General features: G+C 39.4%; 1 protein-coding gene across 3 annotated transcripts; it reads left to right on the top strand.

Annotated features, from left to right (window-relative positions):
* The first annotated feature begins 239 nt into the window (after positions 1-239).
* st3gal7 (ST3 beta-galactoside alpha-2,3-sialyltransferase 7) lies at positions 240-17,699 on the top strand. Of its 3 annotated transcripts, none has more exons than XM_041789452.1 (10): positions 240-819; positions 1,584-1,696; positions 10,967-10,973; positions 11,171-11,336; positions 11,423-11,549; positions 11,620-11,957; positions 13,708-13,894; positions 14,042-14,182; positions 15,269-15,418; positions 15,499-17,699. In XM_041789452.1, the coding sequence occupies exons 1-10, from the start codon at positions 756-758 to the stop codon at positions 15,583-15,585; spliced, it is 1,380 nt and encodes a 459-aa protein (XP_041645386.1). In that variant the 5' UTR covers positions 240-755; the 3' UTR covers positions 15,586-17,699. The 3 variants fall into 3 exon arrangements, with proteins under 3 accessions (XP_041645386.1, XP_041645385.1, XP_041645387.1); XM_041789451.1 differs by having other exon boundaries at positions 10,910-10,973; XM_041789453.1 differs by lacking the exon at positions 10,967-10,973.
* Positions 17,700-18,529: the final 830 nt, after the last annotated feature.

The following is an 18,529-nucleotide window of genomic DNA, read 5'->3' as shown; positions in this document are numbered from 1 at the left end:
GAAGCATATCCAAAACGTTTGACCCAAGTCATACAGTTTAAAGGCAACGCTACCAAATACTAATGAAATGTATGTAAACTTCTGACTCTCAAGAAAATAATAAAAAAAATGTCTAAAAAATAATCTCTCTCATTATTCTGGCATTTAGCAAATAGAAATAATTTTGGTAATCCTAATTGACCAAAAACAGGAAAAGTTTAATCTGATTTAATGTTAGACGGTGAGAAAAAAAAGCTTATGTGTCTTTTTATATAGTGTATGTAAACTTCTGGTTTCAACTGTATGTAGATATAATGTCTCATGCTTTGGGAATAGGCCAATAAATGCATACTTTAATGTGAAAGCATTAATACAATTAAATTTTACCATAGTAAAAATATTGCTCATTATTATAGGGAAATTTTAGTTAAAAAAAAAAAAATTAAATGCATTGATATTCATAGAACAATGCAACATTTTTGCTTGGCTGGCTGGTGAAAGGAGGTCCAGTGTAATTTTTGTTCTTGAGGCCCAAAATCCCTAGCTGTGCCCCTGGTTTCACCAGCATTTTTGACCCCTTCCAATCAAACTTCATCAAAAATTGTGTCCCAGTCATCCTCCCACTCATTACCACAATCATTAACTCTCCCTTAGCTCTGATTCAGTTCCCCAGTCCCTCAAACTTGAAGCTGTTACCCACATTCTCAAAAAAACCCTGTGTCTTGTCTCTTAAGATCCCCTACCGTTCCTGCTGTCCAAGGAGGAAACTTCATGCTATGAGGGACATGTCAATAAGAAACTCAGGGAGATTTCAGGGGCAGCCTGTCCTAAAATTTGGAGGTAATTTTCAAAGGTCCATGCGTGAGAACATCTCACATAAAATGACTAAGAGCACAAAAACAACTGCAGTGTAAATAAGCCAGCGAGCTGTTGGTCTCCCTGGAGTGAATGTCCACCATCCCTCGAGAACATTTGAGCCACTGATGATAGAAGGAAAATATGTCCACTGAGCTCCCCGTGAATCCCTGACTTTAGCAGGGGGCATACCAGCCATCTCTGCTCTCATCAGCTGACGTCTCAAACACACTGCTACTGTGTGCTCTGGCCTTTTCTGTCGCCTCGATGTGTATTCAACACAGCTTCTGTACAGCTCTAGCTATTAATGTTATTCAACTTCCAAAGGCATCACAAATCAGATAAGAAACATCTGTGAGAGTGCTTCAAGAAACATGAAGCTCTGTGAGAGCAAAACCAAAAGTCAAGTGCAGAGACAGGGCTTAAAATTTCAGTTTTGTTACATATCTACTTGTTTTTCCCTGCATTTTAAGATAAGCAGATCATTTTGATTCTGTTAAATCCAAGATGTAACTTTCTAGTGTCAGAGTTCAAACTAATCAGAGGGGTTAGCAGCCATGCCCTGGAACGACAGATTGCTTTTGAGCACATACAGTCCTCTGTATAGACCCATATGTGATGTACACAAACCTTCACTGGAATTACAGAATGGATTTTGAACCTGAGACAGTCATAGAAATTGACCTATTAAAGAATAGAAATAGATGTACACGTTTGTACCATTCACTCTGCTCTCGATGGGTTTTCAGGAAGTTCCACCTCCCTCTGCTTGTCCAGTCTCTGCAGCGTCTCCATGATGTCAAACTGCCACTGCTTCACCTGCTGCACGGCTGTCAATCCTTCCTGTAACACAATTCAAACTGTGAGTATGTGAGCTTATGCATAGTCATGAGATATTGGCCTTTAAGATTATAATGTTTCTTTTAGAGATAAAGTACATATTTCAGGCAAATACATTTGTTTTCTTGTTAAAATGTATATGAGGTAGTATTAATAATATTTCTTTTTCTGAAGGGTTCAGTTATATACATTGACAATCCTATTCTCCTGTAGTATGTTGACTTTAGAATTATGCTACCAGTATACAACTCATTTGCTAGTTATTAGAAAGACTGGAAACTGGGGAACAGATGACCAGACATTACGGTACAGTACAGTACAGTACGATTCAACTTGACACAATATACTACAGTTTGATTTGATACTACACAATATGATGCAATACTTTAGATATGATAATCTATGATATGATAAAGATACAATACGTAGAAGCTATAAGATATGATAAGACATGACATGACATGATACAGTACAATAAGGTATAATACTATATAATACGGTATGATACCATATGATGCAGTTTAACAAAATGTGATACGAGGCAATATAACACAATGCCATTAGGTACAATAGCATTGAATACAACATGATACGATATGAAACAATACAAGCATTGCATACACCATGATACAATACTACACAATACAATATGATATTATAGGACACAATCTGGTAAACAATAAGATATGATACAGGTAGGATATGATAAGATAAGATACGACTGGATCTAATGGGGTACTACACGATACAATAAGATCCAAAATGAATGAGTGCTATGAGATATCATACAACATGACATGACATTATACAATACATTAAGGTTTATTATTATACAGTAAAGTAGGATGCAAAGTGATGTGATATAATTCAATATGATGCAATTTTAAATTATACAACATAATGTGATACAGTGCCAAAAGATACAAAAGCACTGAATACAACATGATACGATACAAGCATTGGATACGTCATGATACAATGACACAATACAATAGGATTTGATATCAATATGACAACAAAAAGATATGATACAATAAAATACAATGCAATACTATTTTGTGCTATACAATATGATGGGATTGGTGCTGTGATGATACTCGATACAATAAGATCCAAAATGAAACAATGCAATGAGATATCCAACAACATGACATGACATGATGCAATACAATAAGGTATATTATTATACAATACGGAAAGATGCGATGTGATATAACATGAAACAATATGATGTAATTCAAAATAATAATATAAAACAATCCAAAACTATGCTTATGTTATGATACAACACAATATGATGCAATGCCATAAAGTAAAACAATAGCACTGGATAGAACACAACACAGTATGGTATAGTACGTTACAATGCGATGTGTCACGATACAATATGGTATTTTACAATACTATAAGTTACAATACTTTGAGATATAATGCGTCGTTACAATAAGCTAGAATTCAGTACTGTCATTACGATACAATACGATTGGATTGAATGGGGTACTACACAGTTCAGTAAGATCTAAAATAAAACAATGAGATACTGCACATCACATGACATGATACAGTACAATAAGGTATGATACTTTACAATATGGCATGATGCAATGTGATATGATATGAAAGAACATGATGCATTTCAAAATGATATGACTTGATATGATACAATGCAATACGATACCACGCCATAAGATAAGATAGCATTGGCTATGATATGAAATGACAGTACAATACGATACATTAGTATATAATAAGACAATTCAATACCTTATGATGCATTACTTTATACTATTGGATACAATTTAACTTTAAGATACAATGAAATAGGATTTGATATGATTCAATAGGACATGATATGAAACAACACTTCAGATACAATATGATACGATATGATAAGACTCTTTTCAATTGAAGTTGATACGATACATTCCACATGATTCAATATGATTCAGCCCAATAAGATACAATAGGCATGTCAACAAATGACACAATATGATATGATCTGATTCAAGACAATATTAAAGTAGGCCTGATGGGCACACAAAATTTAATGAATTTTTGGGCATGTTAAAGCTGCCAAATTTCACATTCCATCAAAAAATAAATAAATTAACAGTTCCTTGCATTCCAATAGGGTCCTTGCATAGTTTTGGTGCTCAGGCTCTTATTAGGAAAAAATTAGCAATATACCATGGAAACAAAATTATAAGCCTGGGCACCCAAACCTGTAAACTTTAATGTTGTGAGCAATACCTGTGAACAATATTCGTATAGAAAAGGACATGATAATACACTACAAATTACCCTTACAATTACCTGAAAATATCACTTATTAACATGCGATATCCTCTATGTTTCATCCCTTTTTAAAAAGTTTAAAGAATTTTCCACTCTACTGAAGGTTATGTTCTGCCTTAACCAGAAAACTGCTATGCACAGTGAGTAAGAATCACTGTGGTATGTAAACCCTTTTATTCTTAGATTTATCAATAGAATAAAACAAGGTGTAATACATTCAGTGGAAGGACTTACATGATTTTTTATGTTAGTATCAGCTCCTGCAACTATGAGCAGCTTCACTATCTTATATCTGTTGAGACGCACGGCATCGTGCAGGGCTGTGTCTCCTTCCTGAGAGCAGAGAGAGTAGAGTATTTATGACAGAAAGAAATCAGAGAGGGGATGAAATAAAGGTATTGTATACATTTCTGACATGCTGCCTACTCTGTCCCTGGAGTTGATTTTTGCTCCACAGGACAGCAGATACTCAACAATGGCGGTGTGGCCTGTTCTTGTAGCCACATGCAGAGGAGTGCTGTACAGCTGTAATGAGGATATGAAAATACACTGTGACTATGGAAGCAAATACAGCTGACTGTATGAAATTTAGGCGCAAATATAATGCAGCACCTTATCTCTAACGTTCAGGTCAGCCCCGTGGCTTTTTAGGGCTTTGACGACTCCTAGGCTGCCCCCCCTGCAGGCCCAGTGTAAGGCCCTGGAGCCCAGCTGAAACACAGCAGCCAGCCCCGTCCTATTAATAGTGCTGACCTCAGGCCACTAGAGGCTTGGGCTTTAATGTGTAAAGATAATCTCACCAAATCTCATCAACATCTTTACAAACAAGTAATGTGCCCACAAGTCATACCTGATCTTTAAAGTTGATATCAGCTCCTTTCTCTAAAAGCCTTTCCACGACTGCGGTGTGTCCCTGAACGGAGGCGCGGTGCAGTGCCGTCCTCTTCAGCTGGAAAATGTAAAGATAATATCATTTTTGTTGTTTATCGATGTGTTTACTGTAAAATGAGGCAGAAAATACCTCATCATGGGCGTCAGGATTCCCTCCATCAGTCAGATACTTCTCTATTAAACTCAGCTTGCCTTGACTTGCTGCATCCATGAGCTCTGTAGTATCCTCAGGCCCTACCTGCCCACAACAAAAGACAAAAACACACAAAAACAAAAGCACAAACACAGAGAGAGAAAAACAGGAGAGAGAGAATAAGATGTGAGTAGATTTTCATATCTCTATACTGTCAGATGAAGATACATTTTTCAAACAATTAGAGCTCACTGCAGGGATTTTCGCCGTCATCCCCGGTGAGAGTGTTTCCTTGATCATCTTCTTCCTTTTGCTCAGCCCTGTGTGATTCACTCCTCCATTCAGATCCAAAATCTCACAGCATAGATCTGAGGAGATCATCTCCTCAGCCTATGAAATAAAAGAAGCTGTCATGATTTAGTGAACAGTTCGGGTGAGGGAGGGAACATTGGTTTGTGAAGCAGATCTGCCAAGTAGGCTAGGGACTGTTGAGAGCTGGGAACGGTAGTGTTAATGATGAAATAAATTCACAGCATAGTGCAAGCTGGGCTTGGCAATAACAAAAGTAACCTTCCAAATATGCTCTCATATGCTGTCTGTACTTTTTCTGTTAATATCAGAGATATAGGGCTGGGGATATGATTTATTATGAGTACATTGAACTGTTTCCTTGTTTTATTGATAAAAGATCTATAATCTATATTGTGTTTTAAAGTCCTGGTAAAGTGATAAAAAAAATCTTTATTTTAGGTTTGTTGTATGACAGGCCACTGTGTTATGAACCACCCAGCCAAATTTCAGTCATGAAAAACATCTCTAAGTTTAGTAGATTAAGCTTCAAAATCATTAAAAATGAGGAGGTAAAATCTGCTCCAGGGTGGTGTGGGTGTGTCTGTTAAATGACCGGAAGCCACGCCCACTCACGAGAAATACGATCCTCTCCGATTTTAAAAATTGCTTCAGATCAGAGCGCAACTGCCTAGCTCTGTGTCAGAGCAGAGAGACAGAGCTAGGGGATTAAATTTACTGTTTTCTGGCACAAATCTCTCTGTTATGATACTTTTAATGGCCCACAGGCCACTGTTTGTTATTGATTTGGCAACTTTACCTCACAATGAACAAAAACACAGCATGCAGCTGGCTGTTAACATTAAATGAAAGCAGTGACATCAGCTATATCAATGTAGCGTTAGGGGGTGGGGCTATTCCCCATCAACACCAGTGATGTCATGGGCTCCTGTATTTGTCCTGCTCAAATAAAACCAAGCCAGGAAAGAGGTGAAAGCCAAAATTCTGTCACACATAGATCTCAGTGTTTTCATGTGTTTACAGCCAACTCATCTAACATTTTTAGTGTGTTAAGCCAAAAGTTTGGATTTCACTTTACAGGTTCTTTAAGTTTAACAGCAAGCTTGGTCAGCTTTGGTTGTTTTTAGAGGAGATATAAAAAAAAAACATTTTTTGGAAGAGTAAGCCATCTCTCAGTTCATTACTATTTAAGGTTTTACATCTTGTCTTGAACATAGGCGGTTTAACCTTTAGGCAAAGGTAAAACCTCGGTCTTCAAATGGGCCTCAAGATAAACGTTGATGATTACCTTTAATTTATTCAACCTTTGTTTAAATCTCAAGGAATCATTGAGCGCATGTTCTCTTTTTCAATGATGATGAAAGAACATTAAAAGATAGGGTAGGGTAATACAAAGTTCAAGATAAAAGGTTTTTTCAACACAGTTAAAAACAGTCACACACAAAAGCAGAACAATATAGAATCATGGTTTTAAATTGACCCATGTGAACAAGTGTTTGCACTTTAAATGTTTGTTGTAAAGTGTTCCGTGAAAACGATAAGCTGACCCTCCACGGAAAACCTCCGATGGAAAATATTCAAGAGTACCTTGCTACTGACAAGATAGCCGACATACATCCAATCCATAACAGAAGTCTCAACCGGAAGTCCGTATGTCTAAGGTTAGGCTTAGGCATTAAAACCTGAGTGGTTAGGTTCAGGGTAAGGCAGTGGGGAAGGTGATATATTTGAGATCCAGCACCAAGGTTTAGGCGCAAAAAAGACTGACAAACACTGGCAGCTGAGTCCAACATGAAGAAGAAACTTCCGCTTGGGACTTCCGGCATGGATTGGATGTATAGTGACACCCATGTCGGCCATCTTGACTGCAGTTGGGTCCCTCTCACAATGTTTGGGAAAGGGCAGAGCCTTTGAAAAAAAAATTGGAGGGTGACTGGATGAACGTTCTGTCTGCCACATCTTTACGGGCCAATCAGAGCAACAAAACACATGATGTCGTAGCCGATACCGAGGAATAAACTCCAAACAGAACTGTATAATGCAAGCCATAGCAACTATAGACATATCAGTACACAACTTTTGTCGTTTTTTTAAAAGAAAACTACTCAATGCTGTTCTTTGTTACCTTCGCCAAGGAGGTTAGGTAATCAGGTGGGTTTGTTTGTTTGTTTGTTAGTTTGTTAGCAACATAATTCAAAAGTCATAGATGGATTTTCAGGAAATGTCAGAAATGGCATAAGGAAGAACTGATTAGATTTTAGGATCCAGACTGTGATCTGGATCCAGGAATGTTTTTAAAGGATTCTTCACTATTGGGAGATAGAGCTTATGGCGGAGGTCTGCGCTCTCTGAGTGCTTTTCTAGTTCTTCCTTTAACGCAGAAATTTTGTCAAGTTCTGATCAAACTGGCGCTTTAGCAGCACCCGCACTAATCTCTTCCGCCACTCTTAGCACTGGCCTCTTGTCGCTGCTTGCTTACATCACAACTCCGATGCACCCAAAAGTACCGTCCCTCGACGGTGATTGGTCCTATCACTTTCAAACCAGGCCCAAACTGTTCAAATGGGAGCTCTGCAAGATGGATTTGCCAATGAGAAACACAGACACTGGCGCATCCATCTGCTTTGCAAGGTTATGTAAATGCAGCAGAAAATCTTAACGCAGCATTTTTCAGCATTCTTTTGTTTGTCTGTGGAACTTTAAGCAACAGCCAGTCACTAGATCATGTTGAGTATTGATTAGAATCAGAATCAGCTTTGTTGATCAAGTATGTTTACGCAACAAGGGCTTTCACTCCAGTTAGCTTTGCTCTCAGTGTACAGGAATTAAACATTAGATACAGAAAAATAAATAAAACTGGAAAAAGTTTAAAAAAGGAAAAAAAAGCTCTTTTCAGGTATTTTTTCCAGTATATACAAGTCTGTGTGCATTGATAGAATGGTTGCAGGGTGTGCGAGGGTTGCAAGAATGCTGACTAGAGATGATCAGAGTAAAAGACATGCAAGGCTGTTGGCAGATTTACATGAGGTAGATAAGACAGGTCTATGGTCACCCAAGCAAAACACAGGTTTTATTTTTTTAGACTAAGTAAAGTATTTAGAAAAAGGAAACAGGATGTACTGAAACACTTGTAAGTTCAATGTAAATGAGTGCAGGCCAACACATGGGGAATACAAAACTCTATCTGCAGGCAACTTCAAAACTCCCGACAGAAAGACTCTTGATTTGCATGTTTCTGACAGTGAATTTGCAAGTGCATGTTAAAGTAGTCCGACAGATGTCTGCTCTTCATGTTTGAAGCATAACTTCAAAACTTAGATGTGAAAATTGATTTAAACACATATTTAGTTTAAACTCTTATTTACATCAATTTAGAGCTTTTTCAAAGTTAATTTAATAACAATTGCATTTAATATCTTATTATTATTAATGGTGGTGGGAGTTCAATAGTGACCATTCAGGGAAAACTTAAGTCTTAGATAATCTGATATTAACGAAAAGTTATTGCAAATATTAGTAATTTAATAATAGTACTCCAAATTTACAATTTGCTTTACAAGGGCAGCAAAATAAAACAGGCAGGTCATCAAACCATGAGTAAAGGCAAAGATTAGGAGATAATAGCAAGTTAAAAGACAGTAAATTAATATTAAAGAAGTGTAACATGGTTAAAACTTTATTCTAAAGTCACTTTAGAAACATTTCTCTCCCCTACCTGAGCTGTGTTTTTAGCTCCCATTGTTTCTTTCATCATATTGGCCGCCCACTGTTCAGCCTTCTCCATCTCTGTCTGCATTAAGAAGACCAAAAACATCACTCAGTGGAGTAAATTTAATCAGCTAATGCCTTAAAATGTTCAAATCAGAGTGAAATTAAAAAGAAGTGGTGTTACTTTAAGCAGCAGAGCTGCCGGCCCTTTCGCTTCCTGGCTCGAATGCCGGGTTCATGGTGGGACATTGTGTTGCTCCAACAAACAGGTGTGTGTGCACTTTAGTGTGATGATGCATCCATGTTTGTGTGTATTTAGCAGTAATACACCCTGCCTCTCTCTCTCTCTGCTGTCACACACACACAGAAACACACACTCACATTCATATACACGTACATTGAAGCCTTTATGCCTTTTCCATGTCGTGCTCCGCTCGTAAGCTGAGGGTGAATTCATTCCATCAGCTCCTGGTTTTATTCGCTCCTGTTGCTGCCTCTGTGTAAACTTATGCTTTACTAGAAGACAACACTGATTTAGAGGATTATAGTGTTTATGATGCATCTGTTTGGAAGCACACTAACAATCACTGGGCATTCAGCCCTGGCTTTGATTATTTTAGACATTTTATAGACATATCAGACTACATGCATACGTATATATTTGGAAGGCAACACTGAAGCAATGTTTAGAGAGCTACCAGACTCCTCTCAGTGGAAAAAGTGAAACTATATCAAAGCCACAGGCTGGTAACGGCAACTCTGTAACACCTCTGTTACAACCGTAACTTAAATATAACAGTTTGAGAAGACACGATGAATGATGTTTTAGAAAAATAGTCTTCTGGGAACATCTTTAATAGCAACAAGTGAAAATTAATGACAAACTAATATGTAATATTAAAAACAAGCATTAAAAATGTGCTTATTTGATTTTACGCAGCAAAGATTCCAAATGGGTGATACATTTGACTCTTAAACAAAACCAGGATAAGATTATTCCTAAGAAAACTTCACTTTTATGTGTACAGAGAAGAAAAAAAAAGGTCCAGAGGGGGCACCAAAATCAACACCAGGAGCTTTAAGAAAAAATATGTTCCATCTTGCAGCCTAGTTTTCTTTAAAATCCCCTTAAGTACCAGACACCTCCCTCGCCCCACCACCCCGAAAATGTGCGCTGAAACAGCTGTTCTCAGATTTTCCCCTCATGATGTCATGTGGGGAGTTAGCCCCGCCTTCCCCACTTGGAAGAAAGTTCCTCCCTCCTCTCCTGATCCTCCTCTCAGCCACATCCATTTCCTGAGAGGGGCGTGGTTAGGGGCGGAGTCAGACAGCTTGGTAATATTTAAAGCCACAGTCACAGAAACAGCTCGTTCTGAGAGGGGCTAAAACAAACGGGCTTTTAGACAAGCAAAATTCACAGGCATGTTTTTGGGACCTCTGAGACCAATATAAAATTGTCTTGAAAGGGTAAAATATGTCCCCTTTAATAAACTTCAACTGTTTTTAACAAATAAGGCAAAGATCATCCAAGTAGACGACTACTCCTGCTATTATTTAATCACTAGTAAAATACATAGGATAGCTACATTACAAGCTAAAATGTAGTTGAACTAGTACATTTTAATAGTTCCCAACACAAAAATATGCCTTATAAAATATTTAAGTGTTTCTTTTGCACTTACCTCCCTCTGTTATTCTGCACAGGAGCCCTTCCTTGCTGGCATTTGCATGCAGTGTTTTATAGGACGGCCTCTCGGTCACACATACACATTTATTTACAGACACACCTGCCAGAGTGTGACCAAGGGATGTGTTAATGGTTAACTAGAGCTGTTAGAGGAAGAAGCAGAGTTCAGCCATTTTAAGCACACAGCACACAAATGACTTCATGTTTTTCAGCTAAAGCATGAAGCTCAGGCTAACAAAGAGCTAACTCCCAACTTCTGCTTCTGTCAGGCTGAAAGTGAGTATCATTGCTCATATAGGGCAAATTTTATTCTGCTTGTGATGGTTTTTGAATATTTTTGCTGACAGTGTGACAGGTGGTGTGTTTAGCTTTGTTGCTGCTTTCATTCTGTTATGTAAAAGTTTAAAGAGATCTTTTAGTTCTAGAAGCGGCAGATTGTCGTCTGTGTGCTGAGTCATAAATATGTGTTTCAGGTAGAAGTGCTGGCACCATGGTGACCATGAATCACTTGAGTGTTGAGGACTCAGGCGATGGCTCTCCTCTGCTGTCTGAGGCTGTGGAGGCGTCAACACCTACACCTGTCTATCACAGACTGCGAGGGGTTACAAAGGCCAAGTCCAAGGAGTTCTTCCTCAGCAGGTACATCTCCACAGACACTGTATTTAGATATTTAGGTCTGTTATTCAATTCTGTAAAGCTTTTTTTCTGTTTTCTTTACCGTTCAGGCGTGACAACCTTATTATCAGTCTGGTGCTGCTGATCGGAGGCTACTCTGCCATTCTGATTCCTGCGTACCTTCCATTAAATAAAGCTGCAAATATTAGTGATAACTACCAACAACCCAAAGATCTGGTATGTTAACACAAAAGCAATCATTATTTAACTCGTACCCAGCATCTTCATTGTTTGCTCCTCTCTTCAGGTCTTACTGAACCGCTCAGCACTTTTGCTCTCAGACCCCTGTCAGCCTCTCTGGTGTCTGAAACACCTGAAGCCCCTCTCCTGCTCTGAGGACCTCCTGCACATCCCTGTGTTCGTGCAGCAGGAAAAAATGGTATCCAGGGATCTGTCGCCTCCTCTGGGGCTGAAGGGCTGTGAAAAACATCTGGCCCTGGCTCTCACCTCTCTGTCCCAGCTCGGCCTGCCTCCTTCCCTGAGGAGAGAGAGCAGCTGCATGCGATGTGTGGTGGTTGGAAGTGGAGGGGTTCTTCATGGGAGCCATCTTGGAGCCCATATAGATCAGTACGACATTATTATCAGGTATGCGCACCAATAACAGATAATGAAAGGTATCTGGCAAGTGTTTTTGATTATATTTAAAAGCCTGAGCCATGCTTTATATATGCACTAGTGTGCAGAACTTTCAGGGATGCTTTAACCAGAAATTGAGGCTAAAGTAAGGCGCTGATGTGGCGAGTAAGCCCACCTGAGGGCACCATTTGACGGGCAGGAGGATTATCACAACCCTTGCCATGCTTTGGATGTCCTTACCGGGGGCATGGGAAAATAATCTGTTGAAAAAAAAAAAACAAAAAAAAACAAAGGTAACACCTTTAGGGCGGAGTAAGGGGTGGAGGTGACGAGTAAGCATATCCTGGGGTAGTAGCCAAGTGTACCCATCGCTAGCACTCTCCAGGCTTATTACCAGGGATGAAAAGTCCTCGACAAGAGACGCCACCAAGCTTTACCTTGGCTGCTGAGTGACATATATGTGTCGACATGTGTCGAGCTTGACGGCCCTCCTATTAACCCTCTCCAGCCTGGGGTGGTGGCGCACAGGCCCATGGTGGATCCTGAGTGTCCTAAATGCCCGAAACTTATGCACATGACTTCATATTCAGCTGTAACTGAGAAGTAGATTCTAAAAAGTTTGCTCCTTCAAGGTACCAGAGTCTGGAGGAAGAGTGGAGAGGCACACAATCCATGTTGCTTGTAGTCCAGTGTGTAGTTTCCACAGTCAGTGATGATTTGGGCTGCCATGGCATCTGCTGGTGTTGGTCCACTGTGTTTTCTGAAGTCCACAGTCAACGCAGCCATCTACCAGGACATTTTAGAGCACTTCATGCTTCCTTCTGCTGACTAGCTTTATGGAGATGCTGATTTCATTTTCCAGCAGGACTTGGCACCTGCCCACACTGCCAAAGGTACCAAAAGCTGGTTCAATGACCATGGTGTTACTGTGCTTGATTGGCCAGCAAACTGGCCTGATCTGATCCCCATAGAGAATCTATGGGGTATTGTCAAGAGGAAGATGAGAGACACCAGACCCAACAATGCAGATGACCTGAAGGCCGCTATCAAAGCAACCTAGGCTTCCATTACACCTGAGCAGTGCCACAGGCTGATCGCCTCTATGCCACACCGCAATGATGCAGCAATTCATGCAAAAGAAGGCCCAACCGAGTACTGAGTGCATAAAAATGAACATACTTTTCAGAAGCCTGACATTTCTGTTTAAAACATCCATTTTTTAAAATTGATCTTATGTAATATTCAAATTTTTTGAGACACTGACTTTTGGGTTTTCTTATCTGTAAGTCATAATCATCAACATTTGAAGAAATAAAGGCTTGAAGTATTTCACTCTATGTGTAAAAAGTCTATATACAGTAATATATGGGTTTCACTTTCAGAAAAGAGTATCAAAATATATCGAACTTTTTCATGATATTCTAATTTCTTGAGATGCACCTGTAGTAGGTGTTGGCAGACAATACCAGATTCAGTGACCCTACTGCAGCTTATTCTCCACTTATTCAACCTTCCTCTATCTCTCCTTAACTGCTCTTTTTAATTTTTAGGACCTGATCTACACAATTTTACTTAAAAAAAAGAGACACATCATCTATACTTTCCAAACCCTCGCTGTTAGGTGTTGGTGTGTGGCTTCCCTTATGAGCAGAGGTTATTCTCTGTTTAAATATTGTGGATGACTCATGTTTTGTTGTCAAGACACTTTCAATAACAATTTGAAATGAAATCATACATAGAGGTTCATCTCTGTCTCAAGGCTGAATAATGCTCCAGTGTCCGGCTATGAAAGAGATGCTGGTTCTCGCACCACTATCCGCCTGCTGTACCCAGAGGCAGCCCCTCACTCTGCAGACGAGTACAAAAACACCACCATAGTAGCCCTGATGGTCTTTAAGAGCCTAGACCTGGACTGGCTCACCTCTGTCATCACCAAACAGCCTTTGGTAAGCCTGCATGCATTCCAGCAGCCATTACACACAGAAATGGCTGGTTACATAAATGGTGACATCACTGCAAGTCATGCAGCAAACGCTGCAAATCACATCATCACACTCACTGCTTCACATGCTCTCTACATCCTTCTCAAACAGAGCTTCTGGTCCAAACTCTGGTTCTGGAGGGAGGTGGTGGAGGATATTCCTCTGAAAGCAGAGCACTTCAGGATCGTCAACCCGGAGATTATGCACAAGACGGCACAAGTCCTGGGTAAATATGCTCAGAAAAAAGGAAAGGTGAGTTTCAGTATAACATAAATCTAAAGAGCACACTTGCACACTTTTTTAAACTCAGATTCATGCCAAAAAAGTAAACAGGAAACACTAGAAAACTGGTCAGACTGAGCAGCCTAATCCAACCTGAATGATAATTAAACATTAGTAGTTCTTTTCTATAAGCTAAGAGAGGAAGTTGAGCAAATACAATCATTAGTTCAAAAGGTGAACACACAATAGATTTATCCATGAAACACAAAAACACAACAAGAAAAATAAAAGCATGTTTGACCTGCTCCTGATACTCCATCAGATTTTCTGGCATATCTGTCTTGAAAAGCTCCAATCTGAACTGTTTGGGCCCGGTTAGAAAGTCACATGACCGGTCAGCATCAAGAGGATTTACTTTTGGGCGCGGCTGAGTCGTGACGTATGCAAGCAGCAACAAGAGGCCGGCGCAATTATGGCGGAAGACATCAGAGTGGATGCTGCTAAAGCGCCAGTTTTATCAGAACTTCACGACATTTCTTCATTAAAAGAAGAGTTATGCATCTCTCTATGGAGTTTACTCATCGGTAGCGGTGAACCTCGGTTTGGGACTGTGACGTCACATGTTTTGTTGCTCTGATTGGCCCGTAAAGATGTGACAGAAAGAATGTTCATCCAATCACCCTCCAAGTTTGCCTTTTCCCAAACATTTTCCATGGAAGGTTTACCAGAAGGATGTGTGAAACAAATCCATCCAGAAAATGTCTGGAGTGTTATGAAGCCTAAAATACCCAAACCAGACCCCAAACTGTTGAACAATAATCATAAATCAAACAGTAAAATGATTCAACTTTAAAATGACGTGAACTATTCTCCTCAGGTCTCAAATGCTTACAGAATGTTGTTAAAGGAAGAGGTGATGCCACAGAGCAGTAAATGAGACCCTGTCCCAACTTTTTTGGGGACATGTTGCTGGCACAATTGGGTATATAGTTATTGTGTCTTTGTGCTACTTTCATTTAAATCTGGAGCTCTATTGATTTGCAGATAATCAAATTCTGTTTTTCTTTTTTCCATCAGAGTTTTTCTTTTTTGAATAACGCCATTTCTCGCCTCTAGATGGTGCCCACATTAGGTGCCAGCGCAGTAGTGATGGCTCTGCAGCTGTGCGACCAGGTGAGCCTGGCAGGGTTCGGCTATGACATGAAGCACCCTGGGGCCCCCCTTCACTACTACGAGGCTATACGCATGGACTTCATGAAGGCTCAAGTGAGCTTAGATTGATTACAAAATAGCCATGTTTGACAGTGGGGGACTTATTCATGACTAGTTTAATCATCACCCTCCAGGTGGTGCATGACGTCAGCGCTGAGAAACTCTTCTTGAGGGACCTGGTGGCTGCAGGAGCGGTGACGGACCTGACGGGTGCTCTGTGAGTCAGCAGCACAAAGACTGATAATAAACTACCCTTCATATACACTCCTCCCTCTCACTGAGAGCCTGACACAATCCTCCATTACTGGAGATAACCGAGCCCTGCTGGAGGAATACTACACAGCATGAAGTGACCTTTAAAATGCTCACAGTCTCCAGGGGTGTCTCTAAAGGTTACACAGGCTTATGATTGTAGAAACTGCAGCATATTGCAATTAAATCTAATAAACATATTTCATCGCCAGCTGTGAGAAGTATGGTAAATGTCTTATGAATGAATAACTGCAAGAACAAACACGTTCTAGGATTGGCTGTTTGTAAAATGTTGTGATGTTGAGGTGCTGGTGGCCTAGTGGTTAGGTCATACTCCATATACTGAGGCTATAGTTCTCAAAGAGGGCGGCCAAGGTTCAAGTCTGACCTGTGGCTGCTGTCCTTTATGTCTTTCCATACTCATTCTGCCAAATTTCCCACTTTCACCACTGTCCTGTCTAATAAAGGCTAAAAAAAATGTTTTTTTGTTGAGTTTGGGTCAATATTGCTGCAATTTTGGGATGTGAAGGGCAAGAAATGTTCCATTGTCAAAGTGTAGGTGAATGTTGGATGACTTTATCAGGATCACTGTCAGCTATCAGTCAGTGTTCTGTTGTTGCATTTCCATTATAAAAAGTTAAAAAGGGTCCCAAGTAACCAACCCACACCGTCCTACCAGAGCTTACCAACCTCCAACCCTAAAGAGTGGAGCAACACACTACAGACCCACACAGTTTATCGATTAGTCGAAAGATTTGTCACTTTGATGAGGCGCGGACCTTCCTGGAGATCACTGGTGAAAAAGATAGTGGTTGGGTATCTCAGTGGTTTAAATTGCCGACGTTGGTGAGGGAGCTCAGGGGTTTGAACCACAACCAGGGCATGATCAGTATCCAGTGTGGGCCCTTTGGCAAGATGCCTGACGCCTTGAACACCTATTTCTCACACGATCAGCGCAAAAGCATCTGCTAAATGATATAAATGAGTAACATTGTAAAGAGGAGCAGAAGGAAGTGGATGGTGAAGAAGGGAATGAGAAAGTATTCCTGCTTGTGTCAAAGAAATAAGTGACTGAATTGGGAAATACTTTGTCTGCTATCAAAACGTGTGCACCACAAACAGTTCAACAAGTAATTCAGGCCTTAATTTTTTAACTGGATTACTGTAGTTTGGTCTAACATTTTGTTAAGAATTATAAAGAAATTGCAGCTTATCCAGAATAAGGCTGCACGTGTGGCTCACTCTGACATTGAGATCAAATGTCAGCAAAATGCCTGAAAATCTCTTGTGGTTTGAAGTTAAAAATAGATATAAATCATTATTTTACAAGGCATTCTATCAGAGGTTGTTTTATTTACCACACCAGCTCAGTGCTTGGTAATATACAGAGCCAAATGATATTAAACAACATAATATGTACTCTTTGTAGTTTTAGAAAATCACAACTCTCACTAGTATGTTGGCTTCATTTTCTTTCCTTTTTTTTGCTAACATATATTCTTTAAAGAGTCATTCTGTTTTTTACTTTGAGTCAGTTGTAATTATGTCTGTTGTGTTCTGTCTGTATTATGTGATGTACTGTCTCATGTTTATGTATTGTGAGCCATGATTGTATTTATTGTGTTGTCACAATGTAAACTGTGGACCCCAGGAAGAATAGCTTAAAGCTAACTGGGGATCCAAATAAACAAACAAACCAACACAGAAGATGGTAGCAGAGTGGTTTGTGTGGACATCCAGGTAGAGCTGGATCTCGTTAGAAGCTCTGGAGTGAACATTGAAAAATCAAGAACGACAAGAGTTGAAGTTCTTCCTTGTAGAAACCATTTACAGAAACAGACTGGCCAGTATGGGGAGATACACCAACAGGTAGCAATCTGCTTCTTTTGGTATCATTAGTTTTAGCTTTTTGCTCTGCTAAGGTCACTGACTCACGCCCATGATCTATACACAACATTAGAAGAATGCTATTGGGTCAGTGTGCCTCACAGCCAACTGATTTTTCATTTTAAATCAGAAATCCAAAATCAAGAAACAAGCTGTTTCCCAATTACCAGTTGAAAAAAGGCCGCTCGTATCTAATTGGGAATCAAAAAACATAAACAAACCACTTCTTGTTTAAAGTTTCCTGTTTCTCTTTTTTTGGTTTTCCAAAAAGAATTTTAAAAATTAATCTTATTGATTTTTGTTTTGACCAAAAAAGGAAGATCAAAGAGCGAAACACTGATGAGCTAACATTCCTTTTTTATCAGAAAACCTGCTGCGGGTCACAAATACAGGAAAAACAAGAGTGCTACATCTCCAGAGTTCTTTTTCTTTGATCTTCCTTTTTTGATCAGATAATAACAACAACAAAAAATAGTAACAATGCTTCAGTTATTTATTTATTTATTTTTTTGGAAAGTGAAGAAAGAGAAACAAAAAACAGGAAATGGAAAACTTTTTTTTGTTTTTTATTTTCTGTTTTTTAATTTATTTAATATGAACTGCCTGAAAGAGCCAAAGGCATTTTATTTTCATGTTGTGTTTTCCTGTTTTTGAAACAGTAATCAGGAAACCGCATGTTTCTTGATTTTTGTCATTTCAAATTAAAAATCTGTTGGCTGTAAAATGCACTGACCTTCATGTTTGCAAGCAAGTTAGCTCGCACGTCATAAACCTCCAGAGACTGTAAGAGTGTGTTACAGCATTAATCTGCTTTTTGCTCCTCTCTGACTTTCCTTTTTTGTTCTGTAAAAGAGCTGCTCAGGCTTGTCTCTTCATTGCTTATTGCATTCAAGTGAACAACTTTCTTTTGTAAAAAAAATCATGTAGCTTAGAGCCAAGACAGTCAGCTTCTCAATAGTGCGCAGCAGTTGGCGGACGTTATTGCCCACCAGGGGATGATTCCATGGGTTTGTGATGTTCCATGAA

The sequence above is a fragment of the Cheilinus undulatus genome, linkage group 6, assembly GCF_018320785.1.
Source record: "Cheilinus undulatus linkage group 6, ASM1832078v1, whole genome shotgun sequence".
Lineage (NCBI taxonomy): Eukaryota > Metazoa > Chordata > Actinopteri > Labriformes > Labridae > Cheilinus > Cheilinus undulatus.
This window is presented reverse-complemented; position numbering and strand designations above follow the sequence as displayed.

What these genes read in the sequence shown, in the direction of transcription:
- st3gal7 (XM_041789451.1), top strand. Translation starts at nt 756, where the DNA reads ATGAGGGACATGTCAATAAGAAACTCAGGGAGATTTCAGGGGCAGCCT. An exon ending in AAGGAGTTCTTCCTCAGCAG is followed by an intron (nt 11,337 to 11,422) that starts GTACATCTCCAC and finishes TTTACCGTTCAG; the next exon opens with GCGTGACAACCTTATTATCA. An exon ending in TCATCACCAAACAGCCTTTG is followed by an intron (nt 13,895 to 14,041) that starts GTAAGCCTGCAT and finishes CTTCTCAAACAG; the next exon opens with AGCTTCTGGTCCAAACTCTG.